We start from the raw sequence: 24,287 nt of genomic DNA on the forward strand, positions 1-24,287 counted from the left end.
GAGCTCAGAGTCTTAGATCCGTATGAATGCTTGATATATCTTGAGATTACTCTAAACCAGTCTTTTTCCTGCACTGCACATTTCCTTCAATAAACCAAACTAGAAGCTTATACTTCATCTCTCACCAACTATTTCAGGTAAATTACCACTTCTTATATAGCAGAATACATATTCATATTCTTTATTTCCTGGTGTAGATCCTAATCCTATCCCAATTAGACTCCATCCTCTACCCTATATTAAAGTGATCTTCCTAAAATGGGACTTTGAACCTGTCATCTTTCTGCCAGATGCTTTTATGACTTTCTTACCACAAAATAAAGACCTAAGTTCCTTACAAAAGAACTCCACAGATGCCTGGGTGGCTCAGTCGGTTAAGCATTTGACTCTTGATTTCGGTTCAGGTCATGAACTCATGGTTCATGACATCAAGCCCCTCATTGGGCTCCACATGGGCAGTGTGGAGCCTGCTTCAGATTCTGTCTCTCTTCTCTTTCTCTGTCCCTCTTCTTCTCTCTCTCTCTCTCTCTCTTTAAAAATAAATAAATAAACTTAAAAAAATAACTCCAGTCTATGGTATTCATTCATGATGTAATCTCTACATACAAAAGAAGACTCCTCTCTAGTAATACTAAATGACTGTACTCCCCCTGGCACACCTTCTTGACACACTTCCTGCTGCTGCTCCTTGCTTTCCCCCTTTTTCTAGAACAGCTTTCTGACTTTCTTTGATTAGCTCTTACTCATCTTTCAAGACTCCCCCTAAACATCATATACCACATTTAGCTTTCTTTGAAGCTCTCTCATCATCCCCCAGGGTGGCTAAGTACCCCCTTCACTATCCTTGCACAAGACAATCATAGAAATCCCCACACTCAAATGATGATATCTGTATGTGACTGTCTTCCTGGATTTTGAACTCCTTGAGGTCAGAAATGATGCTTTGATCCTCCTTGTACTTTTGTATTTAGCATGTCACCTGGCTCATGGTAACTGATCAAATCCTTGTTCAACTGAACTGAGCCCTGGAGGTGGGAAGATAAAGATGCTTAGGGCAGAAGGAGGACCCATATGAAAAGGTCTGAGAAGAGGAGATAGAGGACACAATGAGCATGATATATGATGGGCTAATTTCAAATAGAAAAGAGACCTTTAACTATGTGTCTAAGAAGAAGGAGATAAAGATGGAGACAGATGGAGGTGATAAGGAATGAAGGCATTTCCAGGCTGAGGATACTATTTTCTTTGTTAAAGAAGTGGTTGGACAGAGGGAGTGTTCAACCAAAAATTGGTGAACACGGTGGCAGTGAAGAAACACATAGAATATATTTGTTGGGAAACAAATGCACATTTTAAACACAGAGACCCTGGAGACATTTTATTCCAGAGCATGCCATTTCTTTTTTTTTTTTTTAATTTTTTTTTTAACATTTATTTATTTTTGAGACAGAGAGAGAGACAGAGCATGAACAGGGGAGGGGCAGAGAGAGAGGGAGAAACAGAATCTGAAACAGGCTCCAGGCTCTGAGCTGTCAGCACAGAGCCCGACGCGGGGCTCGAACTCACGAACCGTGAGATCGTGACCTGAGCCGAAGTCGGACGCTCAACCAACCGAGCCACCCAGGCGCCCCAGAGCGTGCCATTTCTTAAGGACTCCTTCAAATACTTGAAATTCTTTTCCGAGGCCAAGTTTTAGACAAACTTGCAGCGTTTTCTCTGTGTGTGTGTGCAAATGCCTGTGCCCGGATATCCCTGCTTTCCTGCCAGGCTGCAGGCCTGCCACCGGAGCTGGGATTGGTCGCTGTGATGTTGCTGCTAGAGGAGTCCAGGGAAATGTGACTCATGGCAAGGCTGCTTGCGCTGTGGGAAGAGTAACTGTAAATCATCTTGAGAAAGGCAGATTTTGTGTTAGTCTCTTGCTTATAAAGAATAACATAGCATTTGGGGAAGAATGTGCAACACAGGATCCCATAGTTCGATATTAAAATAACGATAATCTCCACAGCTGGTAAATATTTACCAAATGTGGTAGCATAGACGGGGACGAATGTGATCCAAGCTATGAAATAAATGAGCATGCCAAATGTTATGAATTTGGCTTCATTGTAATTCTCGGGTAGTTTCCTGCCTTTGAAGGCAAATATGAAGCAAATGAAGGCCAGGATGGCAATATAGCCCAGCATGATGCCAAATGCAAGGATGGATCCCTCCTCACATTCCAGGATAATGACTCTGGGCAAGGAGACATTCTCTTCCACAGCAGGTGCTGCAAAGATTAGCCAGATTGTGCAAATGGCAACCTGGATACCTGTGCAAGTGAAGATGATGGGGATGGGTTTATAGAGGCACTTCAGGAAGTTCTGCAACTTGGGGTCGAAGCTGAAGGCTAGCAGAATTTTCAGGGACTTCACCAAAATGCAGGAGATGCAGAGAGTGAAGCTCACACCAAAAAACGTCTGCCTGGTTTTACATGTGAAGTCTTGTGGTTCTCCAATGAAAAAGCCTGTGCTGGCAAAGTTGAGGAAATGACAGAGAAGGATCACATAGCAGACCAGCAATCCCCCGGACGATTTCACAACAGGCGTGTTCAGGTTTCTTGTAAATATTATGCCAATGGCCAGAACAAACATGATTCCTAGTAGGGAGAGGGCCAGGAGCAGTATGGCCAAGGAGTCATTCCAACTGAGATACTCCACTTCCTTTTCAAAGCATGCTGTGCTCCTTACAGGGGCCCACTGAGTTTCGTTGTTACATAAAAGGCAGTGATCCATATCTAAAAGACAGAGATTCAGTTACATTGCAAACATTTAAGCCAGGTGATTGATTGTCCACAATGATGCTACAAATGAGACTCCTTCTTAGTAATAGTGCGGACTATTACTAAGGGATATAGATAATTGTCACATTGGTTGACAGAACCCAAAAGAACCCAAAAGAAGTTGAGAGAAAGTGTGAGGGTGAGGGAAGAAAAAGAGGGGAAGAGAAAGCAAAAACCCAGCTGGGCTGTGAGTCTTAAGGGAATCCATATACTCAAGATAGATGCCAGCCTCTTATGAACCTGCTATTATAGGTGGCAGTTCAGGGACTCTGTTAAAAAGGGCTTTGAAATATGGGCACCTGGGTGGCTCAGTTGGTTAAGCATCCAACTTTGGTTTCAGCTCAGATAATGATCTCAGGGTTCATGAGATCAAGCCCCGCGTCAGTCTCTGAGCTGACAGCACACAGCCTGCTTGGGATTCTCTCTCCCTCTGCCCCTTGCCCTCTCAAAAATAAATAAATAAACTTAAAAAAAAAGTAAGGGCTTTGGAATCAAATGTATCTCAAGTCCCTTTCTCTATCACTTATAATTCCCTTAATCTTGACTAAGTGAATTGAACTTTCTGAGTCTATTTTCAAATCTTTAAAAAAGAAAAAAAAAAAAAAAAAAAAAAAAAAAAAGACTCTGCCTCACTGGGGTGCTGCATTCGATGCCCAGAATAAATGTAAACTTCTTTGTGTGGAGTGTTACACATAGTAGACACTAAATGTAGTGAGAACTGCTATTATAAATAAGGCTGCAGTTCTTTTAAAAGCAGAGAAAATATGGCTGGGTCACCCTAAAAGCTCTCTAAAAGTGAGATAACACAGGATTGTAACCACTTCAGTTGATGAAAAATTAAAGTTTATTTTTTTTCTCTAGGAAGTCAGTAAACTTGTCAGTAAACATGTCAGTAAACTCACATGTGCAGTGATAAGCTTAAAACTGATTTTGGCTTATTCTGATGGCAGAGAAGGAAGAGTTGATATCAGAGTGGAGTCCCTGGGAGTGTGATTGCATTTGCTCTCCATTTTCACCCCTTAAAGGTGGGGTCCCCCGTATTGCCAAAAGGCGCTCCCTGGGCATCCATCTGAGAACACTCCACAGTGCCCATTCATTTTTATAAAGGGCCTGCGTTCCCTTCTTCGTTAACCTCAAAGTCAGGTTGTGTTTCTGTTTATGAACTTCATTACCTCTCCAGCCTCTTCCTCTTTCCAAACCCTGTTTCCCTACAAAAGCGGTTCTTCTCTGTCCTCCCCTAACTGCCACTGCTGCCGTGTGCCATTTTCTTCGCTTGTTTGGCGAACGTTTAATGGCCTTGTCTACCTACAAGAGCTGTGTGCTGGAGACATAGAGAAAGACAGGAGATGATGTCTTTTCATATCACCCTAAATCTTTGCTTTTCCTCCAAAGGAAAAGCAGTCTTCTACACTTATTCTTGCCTTGGTTATCAAAAGACAGCCCAAATTGTATTTTGAAAACTCTGTGTGTCTTTATGGGAAATAAATGCGACACACTCTTCCAGCATTTTTGTTTATCCCACTCTGCAGACAGTTGGTAGACATTGCCTGGAAAATCTCTCTCCCCCCACAATTACCTAATTGTTTGCACAGCAGAGCCCATCTCAGGTTAGGAGAAGCAGCATTTTTGTGAGATAGCCACAGAACAAGAGTATTGGAACGTTTATATTGCGATACTTCTCCCCTTGGAGTCAGTGAGAAAAAAGAGTAAGCATCTGAGAGCTGCTCCACTTCTCAGGTTCACAACTTTTATAGATGAGTAGGGATGCGACAATAAACAAGGGAATACGATGCTTTTAAAGTATGGATTTTGAAGTCAAAATTTGACTCCAGGGAAACTGCTGATTGCTCCTTTTAAGACCCTGAGGCTGCTGACCTTGTTCTTTACTTTGTATATTTTGCACTGATCTTGTGAAATTGTTAAAGACAGGTTAGGCAAATAATCAGTTAGTAGCAGCTCATCTTTGTTAATAGTTTATCCCCTTGTCTCACAGAAGGCTTTTTTTTTTTTTTTTTTTTTTTTTTTAGGCTTTACTGTTTGCTGCCTTTTGGTAAGAATAATGAGATCTCCAGGGTATGCACACCCCTGGGTTTTTATCATGCTCAGTTTAGCTAATTCAACACTTATTTAATTATAGTTATTGTGCCCCAGTTACAAGACCGGCATGTCCGTGTGGGGGATAAACGGACAAAAATTGGTGGAGAAATCACGTTGTTTTGAAAGATGCAAGAGAGGAAGTCTAGTTGAGCAGATGACATCTTCCCTTGGAAGTGAAGTTACTTTTATGTCTCTATTAGGTATTGGTTGTGCATCTGCTGATATAATAGAGCAAATTCCAAGATAAAATGAAATTTTACTGGAATTTAATCTAGCAAGAGCATGAGATACTTTTTTTTTTAAATGAAAATGTAAGCCAAAATAGGATTCATGTAAAAAAAATAGTCAGCCTAGGAGAAATGTTTCCGGTGATTCACTGTACAAGGTGTAGTGACTATAATTACCTGTCTGGTTACTGTAGTGATTTTCAGGACAGTTCACACATTCATAGCAGCAGATATGTTGACTTCTTGTAGTTTTCTTCATTTGCCCAGGACTGCACTCCTTGGAGCATTTAGACTGAATTTGCTGCAAAGTGAAAGAAATTTCAAGTATATTTTTAAAAGATTTATTTTCCTAACTAACCTTGATTGATTTAAAGATACATTTACTAACTAGTATTTTGGTCTCTCCCTCTCGTGTTTAAAAAGCACAATAGAATTGTTTTGTCGTCTGGAGGCATGTGAACAAGTTTAAAAAGCAGAAGATACTTCAGGTAGTGAAGCTGCCTTAGGAAGAAGTACTTTTGTCACCTTAATAACTTCTGAAAGCAAATAAGGGAAATTAGCTCTTTCAGAAAGTCCCTAGCAGAGGAACAAATGTGTAGTGATGGAACTAAAGAAGGAAATCATGGCCTGGAAATTTCTAGTCATGTGTTGTATAAAGAGTTCAACTATATATGAAAAATAGTAACTTAATGGACACTTTTATATTCTTTGGAGGAAGGTTATTAATCATGCTGTCCAAGGACTTTGTCCAGTCTAAGCTTAAAAACAAAAGAGTGGAAATTTTGAACTTAAAGCTATTAAAGTATTAGTGAAAAAGGTAACCCTAGATATATAAATAATATTTTAGGTTATAATTAGGCATGTCACAATGTAAATCATATGTAGCATCCTAATTTTACTGAGCGCTCAGTTTCCAATTTAACTAATAATTCTTTGTACTTCAGCTATGCTTTTTTTTTTCCATTCACAGTCCCTTTCTCATGCATAACTTGTGAAGTAAATCTGTTACTGTCTTACCTTTCAAGATACCAAAGCAGAATGGGTAAATGAAGCTTTCTCTAGATTCTCTTAATAGCTATTTCTGAGCCAGGAACACAATCCAATGACTAAGCTAACTGGTCTTTTCTCTGGGAGATGAAAATGATCTGGCTGGGAAAGAAAAAGTAGCCAAGATTCAGTACCCCTGAGTCCACAATGGTGGTTTTCTTCTTCTCAACACAGTTATTCCTGATCTGGGTTGTCAGTAGGCAGGACATCACTGGGGGTAAAGGAGAAATATTCTCTTCCCTTATCATAAGATACAGGAAAGACATTCTAAAGTCTGGTATTAATAACTTTGGGATAGCAAAAGATTTGGGAGTATCTGATGTTTTGGACTTGAGCTAGGAGAAAGGAAGGTACATATGGAAGAGCAAGAAATCTTGTGGGGTTGGAAGAAGAGGCAAGGGGGAGGGGAAGGTAATAGGAGATGAGGTCAGGTAGGTCCTGGTGGCAGGTCATGTAAGGTTTTTAAAGATATTGGCTTTTACCCTAAAAGAAACAGGATGTATGGGAGTGTTTTGAGTAGAGTATTATAGTTTATAGGATTGCTCTGTCTGCTGCTTTAAGAATAGACCACAGTGAGTAAGAGTGGAAACAGAGAGCAGTTAGAAGACTACTGTCTTATTCTGGGTGACAGGTGATTGTAGCTTGGACTGGAGTAGTAGCAGTGGAGTAGAGAACAAAAGGTGGTAAGATTCTAGGCCCATTTTGAAAGTGAAACTTAGATTGGATATGAAGCATGACAAGGATTCCACCAGGTTTTTCCACGAACAACTAAAAGGAAATTGCCATTTATTGAGATGAGGGTAGGTTTGGGAGCTGAGTTTTGGAGGTAATCAGTCAAGATGACTATTAGACTCCAAGGTAGAGATGTCAGTTGCACAGTTGTATATTTATTAGGATTGAACTTCAGAAGATAAAAAGCTGGGAGTCATCTGCCTTCTCTATTAATGAATGACATTATTTAAATCATGAGCCTGGATGAGATCACTAAGGCAAAGTGTAGACCCAGGAGAGGAGCAGTTCTGAGCTCTGGGTAAGCCAATATTTATAGGCAGCTGGAATGATAAGGAGCCAGCAAAGGAGACTAAGAAATAGTGGCCAGAGACAGAGGAAGAAAATCAAGGGACTGTGGTGTTGTGGGAACAATAAAGAGCATTTTACAGAGAGGAGAATAATTAATTACTAATAATTAGTGAGATGATTTTTGGATTTGTTAACATTGGTGAACTAGATAGAAAGAATTTTGATGGATTGGAAAGAGTTCAAAAGAATTATGGGAAGAGAGAAATTGGGGCCAGTGAATGTATCTAAATTTCTCAAGGAGTTTTGGTGTCAAGAGAAATAGAGGAATGGGCAGTGCATAGAAGGAGAAGTGGAGGATCAATGGAGTTTTGTTCTTTTTTTGGAACACGGAAGGAATAACAGCATATTTATATCACTATGTAGATAATGGAGAAGAGAAAATACTTGAGGATGTGGGAGAGAGTGGAGAATTGCCAGAGCAGTATCACAGAGTAAGTGGTAAAGAGTTGGGATCCAGAGATCAAGGGAGGAGCTGACCTTGGCCAGGAGCAGACAGCCCATCCATAGTGCTGGATGGAAGACAGATGTGGTGGCAGGGGAACACTGCTGTTCTCTTCTGAGTGTTTCACTTTTGTTAGTGACATAGGAAGAAAAGTCACCTAAAAGTGAAGATGGGGAAGATGTGTTGGATCAGAAAAGGGAATAAAAATTATGAAATAGCTATCTAGGAAGGTAGGTGAAGTAATGGAATAAGTAAGGTAATAGTCTGATTGCCCAACAGTGCTAAGGGCCCACTGGAAGTTAGAGATCATGACTTTGAAGTGAGAACAGTCAACAAGGTGCTTTTGGCTTTGTTTTTGTTTTGCCAAGTTCAAGTTCAGCTACATGGGGGCTCTACTGATTAGGCAAAGAGTTGAGTTTAACCAGCATTATGCTCTAGTCAAATGAGTATGATAGAGCATGTACAAGGGGTGACACACAAGTTGACCATAGCATTTAAGGAGGGAAGATGGGGACAGTAAACAGGCAGTAGGATCACTGGAGGTCCTGGTGGGGTCAAGGACTTTTGCAATTGAGGTAGTAATTTGATTTGAATGCTATAAGCAGCCTACCGCAAAATTACCTTAAGATTTCTGAACTCATTTTTTGTTTCTTGGTCTGTGATGACGAAGACATCATTCTTCAGATCATATTGTGCTATCTTGGTGATAGTCAGGTGACCATCAATCTCCTTCCAGAGCACAACATCATATCCAGTATTCATATCCCCATGAGCATCAAAATGAAATGAATTCCCTTCATCAGTGAATGTCACATTTTTTAGTGCATCAAGTAACTATAAAATAGAAAATAGAAACAAACATGAATAGAAATATGCATCCATTATATCCCAATTATAACACTGCCTTATATGGAATATCACTTAAAAGTAGAAAAAGGACATTCTGGATCAGTGAGTATGGTAACTAGTTGAGAAGGTTCTTAACTATCTGGCAACAATTTGACAATTCTAGCCTTATTTCTGCCAAAGTCTTGTTCTGTGAATCTGAGAAAGCAAGTTAATGTTTATGGAGAGTAGCTTCTCTAGCCTATAAAATTGGAATATGAGGATCTTCATTTTTTCACGTTGCACAATTTCAGGATAGGTCCTCTGGGGCAGTTGCCTGGGCTCTAATACAGGTTCTATATCTCATTAGTGATGTGGTCTTGACACTTAAATTTCTCTCTAGGTCCAGGTTCCCCATCTGTAAAATGAAGTAAATGAAACCTACCTTATAGGGTTATTGTAAGGATTATATGTAATTAAGCATATAAGGAGTTTATCCCAGTATTGGGGACAGATTAAGATTAGTAAAGGGTATATTAATATCTGTTAACACTATTAGTTAGCTAATAAGGACATTGTGCAAATAAATAAAAATATTTTGAGTCTATTAATTATGTCACCTGATGTTCATATATTACTTGATAATACTCAGAAGTGTGATATCCTTCTTCTCCATAACAACTCAATGAAACAAGTGAACAGAGATCATCTTCCTCCTTTCTTAGGTGAGCACCATCAGCAAAGAGGTGAGTGGACTTAATCTGAGGACACACATTTTGACTTTCAGGTCTTTCCATTGCACCTAACAATATTTTAATTCAAGTCCTCCATATTGTATTTTCCATCTGACTCAAAAGCAGTTATCGATGTGTCATCTGGAGCTACCGGAGGCAGGAAAATTCATTCTTTCCTTCTAGTCACAGTTGGATCCTTGGCCAAGCCTGAGTGGGTAATCCAAACCAGTAGGTGTTATGCTCACCATCCGCAAAATGAAGGCTAAGGGGACAGACATACAAACATGGGACAGTCCAGTGACAACAGCACCCTGTTCTCAGGACATCTCCCACCAGAGAGGTTTAGCTCGGGGTATAAGGTACTGCCAGTACCTGCATTCTAAATACATCCTTTGTTACTCATTTGGTTGGAGGTACGGATATTATTATCTTCAGTGGTTTTCAAATCTGTTTCAGCGATTGAGTATAAAGTGACCTTTCCAATGTAATTCACAAAATGATTTTTTTTTAATTTCAGAGGAAAGAAATGCAATGAAAAATTACTTGTCTTGTTACCGAGTTCGTACATGAGAACTTGTATGTAAAACAGCTAGGACAGGAAATGTTTTACTGACAAATGAGGCAGCTGTATTGAGATTGTGCTGCAGAGGAAGATCGCTGTTCTGGGAGAGAGAAAAACACTGCTCCGCCATTAACTTGATATATAATCACGGCTAAGTAAATACCCTTTCTGGACACACTGGGCCTACTTACCTAAGTCTATGATGTTATGTGGTTCTTGTTGAGTGCAAAATCTGGAACGAGGCAGAAATTATTCTATTCGAATAGAATTATTCTTCTATTCCTTATCAGTTCATCTTTTATGAATGTTTCTTTCCTTCAATTTTTGTTTTGGTCAATAGACTATAAGAAAATCAAGCTATATTTTAAGGTAAATATATTAGTCACGATAGGCAGGTCAGTGACCAAATGTCACGTTAGTAAAATATATGAGTATATGTATTAATTTTATTATATGTTTCCGCAGATTTCTTAGTTCTCTTAATGAATGTAAAATAGTTAGTATTACTTTAAAGAAACAGGATATCAGGGGCACCTGGGTGGCTCAGTCAACTAAGCATCTGCCTCTTGGTTTCGGCTCAGGTCATGATCTCACAGTTCGTGAGTTCCAGCCCGGTACTGGGCTCTGAGCTGACAGTGCAGAGCCTGCTTGGGATTCTCTCTCTTCCTCTCTCTCTGCCCCTCCTCCACTCTCTCTGTGTCTCAAAATAAATAGACTTAAAGAAGCAGGATATCAGATTTAACATGGTGGAATTAACCAACAAAAGCTTTTTCTAGCAATTGCCTGGAAGAAAAAATATGAAGGGAACAAAAATAGAAGAGGAAGTAAGGACCCACTGTGACAGTGTTTCCACCTCCACCTGTGTGTTGATTTTTTTTTTCTGTTCCCTCCTTAAGCAATACACACATAAACCCCAGTAACTCGGTTCTTTAGGAAGCATATCCTTTTCCTCTTTTGAGTTTGAACTATAATTTCTACTTGTTTTTTCCTGCACTTAATTAGGTTTTCTGGCACATATACATTCTGTAAATAGCGATAACGGTGTATGAAGTACCTAAGCCAACATAACTATGCTTGTTCTCACAGGAGAGAGGGTGGAGGCAAACAAAACAGTGCATTCGTTACCTGTTAATTAAAACAGAACGTTTGCTCTGGATTAAGGTAAGTTTTGAACATTAGTGCTCTGGTTACTAAGCTCTTAAAGGCTTTTTCCAGCACTTATTTATTTATTTTCCATGGAGACTCTGAAAGTCGCTATAAATTGACACCATTAAACAGTAAGATTTGCGTTTCCATGATTATATAACTCATGCTGTGTATGGCAATGACCTGTTTTTGAGAACACAAAGCCAGGGGGCCACACCAACTAAGCTGTTGTTGGTAATGCTGTTTTTCATTTCCCTGACTGCTGCAACGTCCACATCTTCCTAAGAAAGCTGTGCTTGTGGATGAATTAGAGAGAGCAGAGGAAGCAGCCTTGCATCCCTGTCTGGTGCCCAACCCATGTCTTTTTCTTCTGTGAAATTTTCTGTACCGTAGCAGAAAGCACCCTGGGCTAAGGCTGGGATAGTCTCACTGCTAACTGTGTGGGGGACCGTGGGCCAGACCCTCATTGTGGAGGCCCCGTCCGTCTCTAAACTGCCACAAGTCTCCATCACTGGTAACATTTCCTCTTGCCACTTCTTTAAGATGGAGTGTAAGAGGGGTGCCTGGGTGGCTCAGTCGGTTAAGCGGCCGACTTCTGCTCAGGTCGTGATCTTGCAGTCCGTGAGTTCGAGCCCCGTGTCGGGCTCTGTGCTGACAGCTCAGAGCCTGGAGCCTGTTTCAGATTCTGTGTCTCCCTCTCTCTCTGACCTTCCCCCATTCATGCTCTGTCTCTCTCTGTCTCAAAAATGAATAAACGTTAAAAAATTTTTTTTTAAAAAAGATGGAGTGTAAGAAACACAAACCTGTGGACCTACCAGAATATTATAGAGGTTAGAGATCATATATGTCAATGCCTGGTATAGTCGCCCTCAAAAATTGTTAGTTATTATTTTCCTTATCACTTCAAAATCACTCTCTTCTCAGCACACATTTCTTCCATTGCTACACCTGAATGTCTCATAAGTTCTTCGAATTCAACATCTCCAAAACAGAATCCTTAATACTTCTCCTCCCCACCAAACCTCCACATTTTTATGTTTCCTTCTCAACAAAGTCATCAAATGTCCAAATGTGGAATCACTTGCAGCATCTTTGCTTCTCTTTGCATCTTTTACACCCAGTCTATCTACAGATGCTCTTCATTCGTCCTCTTACACAACCATGTATGCATCTCCATCCTCACTGTCACACACAGTGCTTGTAGTACTTATACCTGGAGTGTAAGCCATCCTTATTTTGTGACTGGATTACCAAATTGATCCTTCTGCCTCTAGGCTTGTGTCCCTCTGAGCAGTGCACACCACAGTGGAAATGAAATGCTACTTCTGCAGTGAAAAGCAGATCAGAACACTGTCCTGTCTCAAAATAGATTTAATTGGCTCGCTTTGCTCTATCAAGTCCAAACCTTTAAACATAGTTTGCAGCCTTTCTATTGAAACGATGGTCCCTGGACTAGCAGTGTCAACATCACCTGAGAGACTGTTAGAAGTGCAGACTCTCAGGTATCCCCCCACAGAATTAGCAGATACATGATATGAGATTCCCAGGCCATTCAACTGCAAATCAAACTTTGAGATGCTCTGATTCATTAGACCCTGATGTTGGATCCTTCCTCTACTTTCATTTACCTGTAGTTTCCACGAGAAACTCCAATTCTGTGACACTATTTACTTACCCCTGAAGATGCCATACTTACCCTCCCTTCTCAGATCTTGCTGGAGCATTTGTGTCCTAACTCCTACCCATCCATCATATTCTCCAGAGACGTATGGTCTTTGGAGAATGTTTTCTGAATTGCTAATACTGGATTGGTTGCCTCAGTTAAGTGCTTCGCTGCCATTTTGTGTCTCTATGAAACATAGTAATGCATCATTCTGCATTGTAATCAACTCCTTAATTGGTTGATTGTACACACCAGTGGACAGATGACTCCTTCAGGAAGAGAATTGTCTTGTTTTCCCTAATATTTTCAACACTCAACATTGGACTAGAGCATTGCGACATCCAATAAATGTTTGCTAAATATATGTACACATGGGAAGTTTGACTATAAGTCTGTCATCTCACATGCATCACTTACTACTTTCTATATCATCATAAGTAAAGGAAAACAAACAAACAAAAACCCAAAATCACTGTTTACAACAAGGAGGTGGTATCCTCATGCACATCTGAGAAACATCAAAACTGTATTGAAGTAAAACAATCCTGACTGTGCTTTTCCTGAATACTTCTCATAGGTGTCACCAAATGTGGAGCCAAAGTAAGAACTGTCCCCAAATATTGGGAAAAACTCCTTTAAAGTTATTTGAATATAAAATTATCTAGAAAGTAATGTTTAGATATTAGTGAATCTTACCAGGGGACAAAATAATCTTTAGGAATGTATCTTTGATTAGTGACCCTAGATACTGCTGATCTTTTAAATTTGAAGTCTATGGAGATTTCTTCATAAAAATTATTTGCATTGTTTGTCCTACTGAATCTGGCACAGATGTGGTTCACTCATGTTGTGATCAAAAGAGCAAGTCACTCACATGTTCTTCCTTTCCAGTCTATTTCCTGTTTGTTTCTAGGTAACCAGGCTCCCAGAGGGAATAAAGAATAACCCCAGGCTCCTACTGTTTAAACAAAACATTTTAGAAGACTCTGCTTAGATTATACTTTCCCAAGTCTTTTCCTCAGAATGTTTGAGATTCATTCCTGATTTAAAATACTTTCCCAGATCTTTAGTGGATAAATAGTCCTTGCTATTTTTATCTATCCTTCCTTAGAGACTCCTTATGTCTCCTCCCCTTTATCCTGCCTCTAGGATTGTCTAATTTCTATTACTCTTTCTCAACCTCTCATTCTTAAAATTTCATGTAGTGGTTTCATTATTGTGGTCCACTTCATTTGTAGTTTTTATCAATCCCTGATTTAAGTTTTATATTACAAAGAGTATGCTTTCAAACAGACATCTTAAAATAGCTAGGCATAGATATATATATTTTAGATAGTTTTAACTTAAAAAATCCTAATCTCTAGTCTTACCTCCTTATTAGTTTTTTTGCCTTGCATTTACAAGATCAAAACTGGTTTTAAAATGAGAAATTTAAAACACCCTATACCATCACATGATCCACCCAAATGTAAGTGGATGACCTTAGACCTTGGAGCTTGTGTTTGGGACTGTTTAAAGTAAAAATGACAAAAGTAGAAATAGTCTGCCCTGCATACTCACGTATATGGTAACACTTGAGTCTTACTTCCTTTCACCTTCTTTTCCCTTACACATTTATAATAATATTTTTGGGACATGATTCTGCATCAAAACAGACAAGTTTGGCTTTGGGTACACAGTATTGAGAAATCTGTTTTTAATGAGTAAAATTTATCATCATATAAGGCAACAATTTGCTTTCAAATGTCTTGTTTATCGGCATTTAAAAAACACAATGGAAAATTTTACTAAAAAGAGCCACATTAAGTTTAATTTGAGTTTCTACAAACTAATCAAAGAGAAGAAATGAAAAGATGTCTTTTACCAACAATTAGTGGTTCATTTCCACTGGAGATATCATAAGAATTGTTATGATTTATCTAACAATGTTCATTTGAAAAGACTGGAGTCCTAAGGAGGTTGTTCTAAGTAAAAGTCATAACTGGAGGCTTTAAACCAACAAAAACCAACTATAAACCAACAAAATCCCATGGAAAACAGAGGGCACGGAGGCAGAAGATCCAGACAAGAGTAATATTTCTAGTGTTTCTAGTTTTAGTTTTTCAACTGATAATATTTAGTGATAATAAAAATGACCGTTAAACATGCCTGGTCTTGTGTTTGTCAAGAGCACTAAAAGAGATAATTCATATGAAGCACTGAAAAACTACAAGATCAGATACAAATCCATATACTCACAAAAAATAATACTGCCAACTGGATCTTCTTGGAAAATAAAAGAGCACTACTTTAGTGGGTCAGAGTAGTGAAGGTAAAATAACAACTCTATTATCCTCAAGAACAAAGAGCTAATGAGAGAAATGCATGTTATTTGAACACTTAATGTATCTACCTTCAAAAGGAATACGATTGAGACAGTTAATATAAATACTTGAAAACTGAAGCAAGGAAAGGAAGGATGGTAGGGGAATTTTCTTGAATGTATGAGTCAGTACCTCCCATGGTTGAAAGGCGTTGGGGTTCTGACAGTCGCGAGCTTGGCAGAGATCCCGAATGGCATAACCAAGAGCAAGTACTGCAAGCTGGATACTGTGAACAAGGCCTGGCTCAGTGTAATCCCACAGGAAATCATTTCTCAGGGAGAAGTTCCTTTCTATATCCTTGTTAACCTTGTAGGCCAAAGTCCCCTGAGAATGGTTGGAAATGCACTGACTCAAATCACTGTCCTTGACATATGCACAAGCAGACAAGAGTGTGGCATATTCATTTAAGACCTTGTTATTATCACTGGGAAATATATGCAGCTTTTGAAGAAAGGAATGGAAGGAAGACATATTCCCTCTTCTAAAGGTAAACCCTACAACTTTGCCAATCCTTTTAACATTAGGAATGGTTGTAATCTTGGTGGCCGTTGACCAGTTATCACTGGCAATCCATATCTTATTTATATTCCTTTCTAGAGCTTTACTGAAGAGATTGAAAACATGGAATTGCCTCAGGAATACCACAATGACATTAACCTGGGCTTCTGCTATGATTTTCTCAAGTGTCTCATTGATCCTGACTTCGATGGTATTATCTGAGAGGAAGGCTGGGAGAACTTCTTTGAAAGCTATGCACACATTATTTGCTGTGGTCTGAACTGCAAAAGTGTTGAGGGCCATTCGTCCATAGTCATCATCTGTGGCTATGATGCCAATCCAGTTCCATCCAGACTTCTCAATCAGGTGGGCCATTGCTTTAGTTTGATAGAAGTCACTGGGCACGGTCCGTAAAAATGAAGGAAAGCGAATTTTGTCACTTAGGATTTCTGCAGTTGATTCATAACTCACCTGGAAATTGACAGAATCTTTTAGTTATGGTGCTGATGAACTCCACGTGGCTGTTCATACTGGGTGTTCCCCTCTCATTTCTGTGAATTTCTGTAATCTTTTCCTAAATTCTCTGGTCTTTTATATTCTTCCCCTTCAATGAACTTCTGCTTTAGAAACAGTGTAAATCATGACATTTAGTAATTGTGTGCCAACTCTTTAGAGTCATCGCTCTTCAGTCATTTCTATTGTGTGTAGTACAAGCTCTCTGAAGGTTCAGGCTCTATCTTATGCTTCCATCTACACTTCTGTATCCATCTATATCTATCTTATATCTCAGGCCAAGGCCAATAGTGGATATTATTTAAATACTTAGAGATAAATATAGAAAAAATGCAGCTAGTCAAATAAACAGAATGCATTTTTAGGACACCCAGTATGTTCAACATTTTGTCTAATTGACAACTTTGGTGATTTTTATTCTAGGTGAAATAAGTCAACCAGCCAAATAATCGTCTAGTCTAGGGGTCAGCACACTTTTTTCTGCAAAGGACCAGGTGTAAAGTATTTTAAGCTTCGTTGGTCACATATGGTCTCTGTCATATCTTTTTTTGTTACAACCTTTCAAAAAAATGTAAACATCCTTCTTGATAGCTCAAGAGCCACATTTTATCTACATGCTATAGTTTTCTGACCTCTGATCTACTCAAACAAATAGCATTTTGAGATACCTACCTAATGTGTACAGAGTTTTGCTTGATTTACAGTTCTGGTGATTTTATTCTAGGGAGAATTACTACCTGCCACAGCTGCAAATGCACTGTGTCACTTGCTGAGTCTTTTTTTTTTTCTATTACTTATAGCAGCCACCTGGTATGATGGAAAGTCAGTAGGCTTTAGAGTCAGACAAACTGTCAGAATTCTGACTTCAATAAATTTAGGGAAGTTAGTTAATACTTCTTTACGTGTGAAATGATAGGATTCTTGTGAAGATTAAAGGAGAAAATTGAAATGGTTATTAGCACACAGCGGACAGTAACTAAACTTTAGTTTCCTGACATTGCTATGCTGGCCTCCATTTTGTACCTGGCATTGCTGTGCTCATCTGTATTTTGAGACCTGGGTTTCTGTAAAATCAGTGTCCCCTGCAGTGGGCCCCGTTTCCTTTTGTGTTGTCTGTCATGGAAATTACCTTTTTATATGAAATAATCATTGTTAAAAATAATGTACTTTTCTCATAGCATTATACATAGTCTAGACAATTTGAGCCAAAGCCTTATCTCTGAGATATTTAGGGGAATAATTCTGGTTTTTTTTTCATTATGGATATAAATTTTTTTTTATCAACTTTACTAGGCTATATAATGGAACTCTCAGAGTCTTTCATGGATACAAGATCTTATTTACTCTAACTCCAGAAAGTTATATATTTTAAATTCTTATGCACATTTAACATATGATTTATATTTTTCTATCTGTTCACTTCTATCAGATGGCCATTTCCTGATAATCTGATTGTAATTATTTTTGCTTTCTAACTGTTGGCTTCTAATCTTCCTTGAGCCTAGAAAGCAGTGACCTAGTGAGTTACAGAGCAATGTATTGAGAGTGAAAGCCAAGGCGACTTGCTTGACTCTGAGTAATATGCAGGACCTTGGTGAAGGGCTTTCAGAGGGCTTTTTGCTTACTTCTTGATTATTTATTGGCTTGCATTACAAGGACATATGTAGTTCCATAGTCTCTGCTAAAAGCTTCCCACCATACTCAGAAGAAAATGCAAATCCTACTACAGCTTACAAGATGCTGAATGACCAGCCCTTGCTTATCTCTGCAAATGCACTTCTTACTGCACTCCTTTCTATACAACTGATAGATCTGATCTTTTGTTATTCTTTGGACATTTCAACTTTGGACTTACTGCTTTCCCAGCATAGATATTGTCCTGCCCTCCTTGTCTTCCCTTGGCTGTCCTTTCTCATTCAAGTTTCAGGAAGTCTTCCCTGACCTCCATGTCCCTTTACTTCTCAGTCTCCTCATAGCACCCAACTGGTGTTATTTCAGAAACAAGGCAGCTGAGGCCCTCAGAGATTTCCATCTTATCCGAATCTCACTGAAAACTATCAGAAACTACACTTGGCAGGTGGAGGGGCGACTATAGTCCCTTAGTGCTCTATCCACTATACTATCCATAATAGGGCACATACCTTTCTTTAACTGAAGAAAGAGAAGGTTAAAGTAAGAGCAACTCCCCAGATAGTTTCCTGGGTTACCCTGATCCCCTCATAATAAGGAATAGGATCAAAACCAACCAGGGATAAAACAAAACCCACCTGTGGCATAAGCTGTAAATTCAACATCCTGGAGACAGCCATGGTTATTTCTGAGTAGCCAGCACCTATGACAGCCTTAACCCTTGGCATGTAGCTGGAATAGTCACATTTAAACTCCATGATTTCTCTGGAGCTGTTGAACTTAGAAAGAAACCTCAGAGCAGCTGCCATTGCCACTGTGACTTCTGTACAAGTGTCATAGATTTCATACCCCAGTTTGATTCCAGATAATAGTGTTGAATTATTGATCATCTCAATGCTGTGAATCATGGCAAGAGTTTGAAGAAAAATTGATATTTCAAACCTGTTGAGAAACAAATTTTTTAAAGCAATCAGAATAGAATTCTTCTCTAGACATGATGGTAACTCATTTGATTCACATCTCTGCCTTATAATAGACAATTTCTGGATCAGTGAGGCTCAATTCTTAAAGGGCCTAAATTTTATTTTAAAAGAGTTCTTGATGGAAACTTTTCTAAATGGTATATAGTTTCTCAAATGGAGTCTGTGGAATAGAATTTAACTTGTTTCTGATTAATTTGGGGATCATTTGAATACTCAGTTTAGTATTCTGCAGTATGGAGATATGTCTGATTTTTGCTCCTTTTTGTAGTTAGATGTCACCATTTTATCACCGTCCAAGTATCTGCTCCTTAGACTCACTAGCCCACTGTCTTTTTTTAATATAATCTGTTGTGATTGGAAACCAGTTTAATAAGACCTTCAGAATTATATATAAAATAGACTGTATAAGCTCAGTAGCTTTCTCCTAGATAAATGCACTATTTAAGTTCTGAAATATAGCCATTTACTCTTACAGTGGGTTTTCCCAGTTGACTTCTTGATTTGTGATTACTTCAGAGGACTGAGTTGCTTGATTACTGCTTTGCTGTTAAGTTTATGTCATCCACCACTGTATACAAAAGGTTACAAACAGTATCTAATATAAAGATTCAATTTTTTAATGATTAAAGGACAATATTATTATTATTATTTTATTTTAATTCCAGTATAGTTAACATACAGTGTTATATTAGTTTCAGGTGTACAATGTAGTGATTCAACAATTCTATACATTAGTCAGCTCATCAAAATAAATGTGCTCTTGGGGCACTTGGGTGGCTCAGTTTGTTAAGAGTCAAACTCTTGATCTCATCTCAGGTCATGATCTCATGGTTCATGGGATCAAACCCCATGTAGGACTCTGCACTGACCGTGTGGAGCCTGCTTGGGATTCTCTCTCTCCCTCTCTCTCTGCCCCTCCCCTACTCTTACACACACTTTCTCTCTCTCTCTCTCTCTCTCTCTCTCTCTCTCTCTCTCTCTCAAAAAAAGATAAGTGTATGCTTAATTCTTTCAACTTATTCAACTATCTTCCAACCTACCTTCCCTCTGATAGTCATTAGTTTGTTCTCTATAGTTGAGTCTATATTTTGGTTTGTCTCTATTTTTCTTTTGTTCATTTGTTTTGTTTCCTTTTTTTTAAGTTTATTTATTTATTTTGAGAGAGAGAATGTGCTCTCACATGAGCAGGGGAGGGTCAGAGAGCGAGGGAGAAAGAGAATCCCAAGCAGGCTCCACCCTCAGCATGGAGCTGGACAGGGGGCTCAATTTCACCACTAGAAGATCATGACTTGAGCCATTACCAAGAGTCAAATGCTTAACCGACTGAGACACACAGGCATCCCTTGTTTGTTTTGTTTCTTAAATGAGTGAAATCCTACAGTATTTGTCTTTCTCTGACTGATATACTTCACTTAGCATTATAGTCCCTAGACTCATCCATGCTGTTGCAAATGGCAAGATTTTATTCCTTTTTTATAGATGAAAAATATTCCACACATATGTATATATACATGTTTATATACCATGTCTTCTTTATCCATTCATAGAGGACAATATTATTGTTCAGGGTTTTGATATTTTTAACTTTTCTTTTAATTCACTGAGTTACGATAAAGTATTTGAATGATACTATTTGTTATTGTAGACTATCTAAAAGCAAAGTGTGGCAAATCAGCATTAAGTTTTTAATTTGAAAAAAGAAGCAAAAAAGAGAGAAAAGGTAAAATAATGAATTGTATGACAATATGTATAAGATTGCAGGGTCCCCACATGCTAGCTCCATGAAAGTCTAAACTTCTTTGGTGTATTCACTTCAATATCCCAACACCTAGAATAGGGCCTCATTAATGTAGGCACTTAATATATAGCTGTTTGGGGCACCTAGGTGGCTCAGTTGGTTAAACGTCTAACTACTGATTTCAACTCTGGTCATGATCTCACAGTTCATGAGATCGAGCCCTTGTCAGTCTCTGCTCTGACAGTGTGGAGCCTGCTTGGGATTCTCTGTCTCCCTCTCTCTCTGCTCCCCACAACCCCCCTCCCCCCTCAAAATAAATAAATAAACAAACAAATAAATCAATAAATAAATATTTTAAAAAATATATATGTATAGAGCTGTTTGATGCTAAATGAATACTGTTTCTTTCAGGGATTGTCAATAAGGTGAAAAGATATTCAATTCAGTAATTTTTTTTCAGAATATATTTTCTTACTAGATCAATGATTTTTTTTAGTAGTTTTTATCCTTAATTGTTAGCCTATAATTGCAGGTCTGCAGTCATTTTTTGAGTACCGATTTAGTGCTCTGAGCATCTTCATTAATTATTTTGAGGTGTTCACTGGTATTCCTGATAATCAACATTTAAGGAAACAGTAGCTCAAAGTGCCCAACTTCTAGGGAGAATGCCAGGAAGGAATCTTAGTGTGATGTGGGACCACATTTTATCTGACAGCATTCTTAGAGCACTTGGTAAATATGTTCTGATAAAGAAAGAAAAAAGGAGGGGGGGAGTGGGAAAGGAGGTTAAATTTACATACAAGAACATCAAGATAGAAGTAAGATTTCAGAGTTGGAAAAAAGCATGTTGATCAGATTGCCATAGCAACAGAAGCTGATGCTGCCCATGTCCCTAGAAGTTATCCGGGAACTTATTTTACAAAAGAGAAAATTGGAAACTGTGACTCAAAGAATTTAAGTGATTTGCCCAAGTCTACAAAATGAGTTTGTCCCCAGACTGAAGTTAGAATTCAAATATCCTGCTGTCCTTAAAGAAAATCCATTTGTAACATCCTCTGCCCAGCTTTACTTTTCCCTAGTACACTGTGACACATGTCTTTTTTATAGCCAAGCTTTCAGCCGAAAGTGTTCATCAAAGAAGAAGGAACATTAAGTTGAAGTAGGATCCCAATTTATCATAAGAGAATTAGATTATTTCAAGAATGAAATGAATGCAGCACTGACAAAAATGCTGGTGTAGAGAGATTTTAAATGTAGCCTATTTTAAACAAAGAACTAAATAAATAATAGATGTATGTTTAAAACAAAATGCATATTGTAGATGATATAAACATAAGTAATACATAATAGAAATAATGTAATGTAAATTAATATATATTAATTTTAATATATTTATATTATAATATAATTATATAATATAATGTTAATATATAATTATATTACATTATAATATTAATATTATATAATCATATAATACTAATATAATTTTAATATATAATAAACATACATATATTTATAATATGTTTGTAATATGTTTATAAACATTATTTATAATAATATAAATATAAATGTGCTCTGTATGCTTGCAGTGGACAGGCTACAGTGTCTCCAGATGGTTTTCTCAAGTGCCTTCAGGGAGTTTTTTAAGGCAAAATCCAAATAGATATATTAATGGAAAGCATTCATTGCCTCTGCACTTGGAGGTCGACTATACATATAGTGCTGATATATTTCTCTTTTAAGGAAGGATCGCATGACTATATGTAACTTAAAAATATATTAGTGTACATTTTATTAAAATAATTTAAATGTTAATACAAGTAAATGTTTACATGCCCTAATCTCATAGTGTAATCTTGAAATTTAAATGTGTTCTTTGAGGCTTTACTCACCCAACACACTTCTGGATTTCTGGTCGTCTGGGATAGTCTTCTGAGGACAGCATTTTTTCATGAATGGCGAATAAACCTCCAATTATGACATGCCCTGGAGAAGTGGCAGCCACGAAGTCGTCAGGGGTCTGGCAAGTCTGGGAAGTAGCAAGAGGAATCACAAAACAGGTAATCAGTGTAATCAATAGTGCCATGCTTCTCTCTCATTTGCTCAGTTCATGTGAGTTCTTAGGAATCATTAAGCTCACAGAGTGCCAACAACATGGTTCCTATTTCACCTGTAAACACCATGTAAGGTATAGGGCAGTGTCAAAGGCCGGAAACATTCAGTTTTCAGATGCTTGATGATAGTCAAAACAGTTCTTCACCAAGAAGAACATATCAGAGTCTAACACTCCATTGTTGGAGATGTATGCTAGCAGCAACGCTAGGAAAAACATTATAGAATTAGAAACACAGGTCCTCGCTGGGATAGCACTCTTTTGCTTCACTGGTATGTCAAGGGCTTTGGGTCATGTTGGCATTTCTTCTGAAGTAGAATATAGAATCTTCAAGAGGCAGCAGTAAGGGAAAGTGTTCCCCCTTCAGGAATGGACAGTTTTACATTTCCAAAGGTATCACATTCAAGGCACAAAAGCTTCAGCGTAGTTTATAAACTGTTTATTTTTCCAGAAAATCTCTATTTTTAAAAAATGAAATTCAGTTAGTTTTAGGTATTTAGCACTTCCAGGTTACATGTGTTGGAAATAGTTTTGGTGGTAATGGTCAAAACTAAAATTGGGGTGCCTAGGTGGCTCAGTCGGTTAAGTGCCCCAACTTCCGCTCAGGCCATGATATCATGGCTCGTGAGTTCAAGCCCCGCCCAGGCTCTTTGCTGACATATCAGAGCTTGGAGCCTGCTTTGGATCCTGTGTCTCCCTCTCTCTCTGCCCCTCCTTAGCTCACACTGTCTCTCTCTCTCTCAAAAATAAACATTAAAAAATTAAAAAAAAAAAACTAAAATTGAGATATAACTTACCTGATACAGTGTTTGGCTTTGAACAAGAAAGGTCTGTTATAGATCATTGACATTGCCACAGTGTGGATTTTATTTGTATAAATTTGGAACAAATTTTAGTCTACATGTTCTTAAATGCTTAGGAATATGAACTAACATGATTTACTGGATATCTTCTGGAACTTAACAGAGGATAGACAAACCTCAGCAACTTAGGCACCATTAAGAAAAAGTTAAAAATTTTTAACTTTACTTTTTAAAATCAATCTTTTTCAAACATTGGATTAAGAAGGGGTATATCATGGGCAAATAGTTCCCAACCCAATACATCCAGATGGTTGATGGGTAGCGGACATGTTTAAAGGAATTTCAGAAGATAAAGAGTATAATAGCTACTATGGTATTTTTCATCATCCAAATTAGCTTTAGGTTCCACTGACATGGGGTTGTGCCAACTGAAGAGTGGAGAAGTCACAGCTCTTCACATTTTTACATTTTTCCCAATGGCAGGATTTCTTTTTCGGATCCAAATCAGTTAACTTCAGTTGTTCAGAAAGTTTAATATACATGAGTTTGAAGTCTCTTCAAATGTACAGTATTTGCATTTTGCCCATCTTAATCTTATTATTCATTTGTGTATATATATGGGTGCAATTAAATATATTTGTTTTTATGAGTTTAGTCATTTTGTTCAGATAACCTCCAAGGTCTACTGTAGTTACAAGTTCAAAGATGATTTTGGTAAAGATAAAAATAATAATAAATTCAGGTAATTGCCCAGCAAAAGTATATAATAGGTAGTAAACAACTCAGAGTGATTCTGAAGGTATGAATGACCCTCATGTGACCATATTACTCAGAACTGACATTTATTTGAAAAATCGGTGACAAAGTTATACTAATGATTCCTTTTAGGTTGCAATTTTAGCAATATTTAGGGACTTTGTTATCTGACAAAAATTAAAGATATATCAATTTTTTTAATTTTATTATTATTATTTTTAAATTTTTTTTTATTTTGAGAAACAGAGTG

General features: G+C 38.0%; 1 protein-coding gene across 3 annotated transcripts; it reads right to left on the reverse strand.

Annotated features, from left to right (window-relative positions):
- Nucleotides 1–1,658: 1,658 nt before the first annotated feature.
- GPRC6A (G protein-coupled receptor class C group 6 member A) lies at nucleotides 1,659–22,451 on the reverse strand. 3 transcript variants are annotated; one of them, XM_030314601.1, is made up of 6 exons: nucleotides 22,258–22,451; nucleotides 18,283–18,586; nucleotides 15,662–15,973; nucleotides 8,333–8,545; nucleotides 5,320–5,443; nucleotides 1,659–2,773 (listed from the first exon to the last, which is right to left on the reverse strand). In XM_030314601.1, exons 1-6 carry the CDS (start codon nucleotides 22,449–22,451, stop codon nucleotides 1,659–1,661), a joined length of 2,262 nt encoding a protein of 753 aa, XP_030170461.1. The 3 variants fall into 3 exon arrangements, with proteins under 3 accessions (XP_030170461.1, XP_030170459.1, XP_030170460.1); XM_030314599.1 differs by having other exon boundaries at nucleotides 15,137–15,973; XM_030314600.1 differs by lacking the exon at nucleotides 8,333–8,545 and having other exon boundaries at nucleotides 15,137–15,973.
- Between the last annotated feature and the right edge of the window lie 1,836 nt (nucleotides 22,452–24,287).

The sequence above is a fragment of the Lynx canadensis genome, chromosome B2 (genome assembly GCF_007474595.2).
Source record: "Lynx canadensis isolate LIC74 chromosome B2, mLynCan4.pri.v2, whole genome shotgun sequence".
In the NCBI taxonomy this organism is placed as follows: Eukaryota; Metazoa; Chordata; class Mammalia; order Carnivora; family Felidae; genus Lynx; species Lynx canadensis.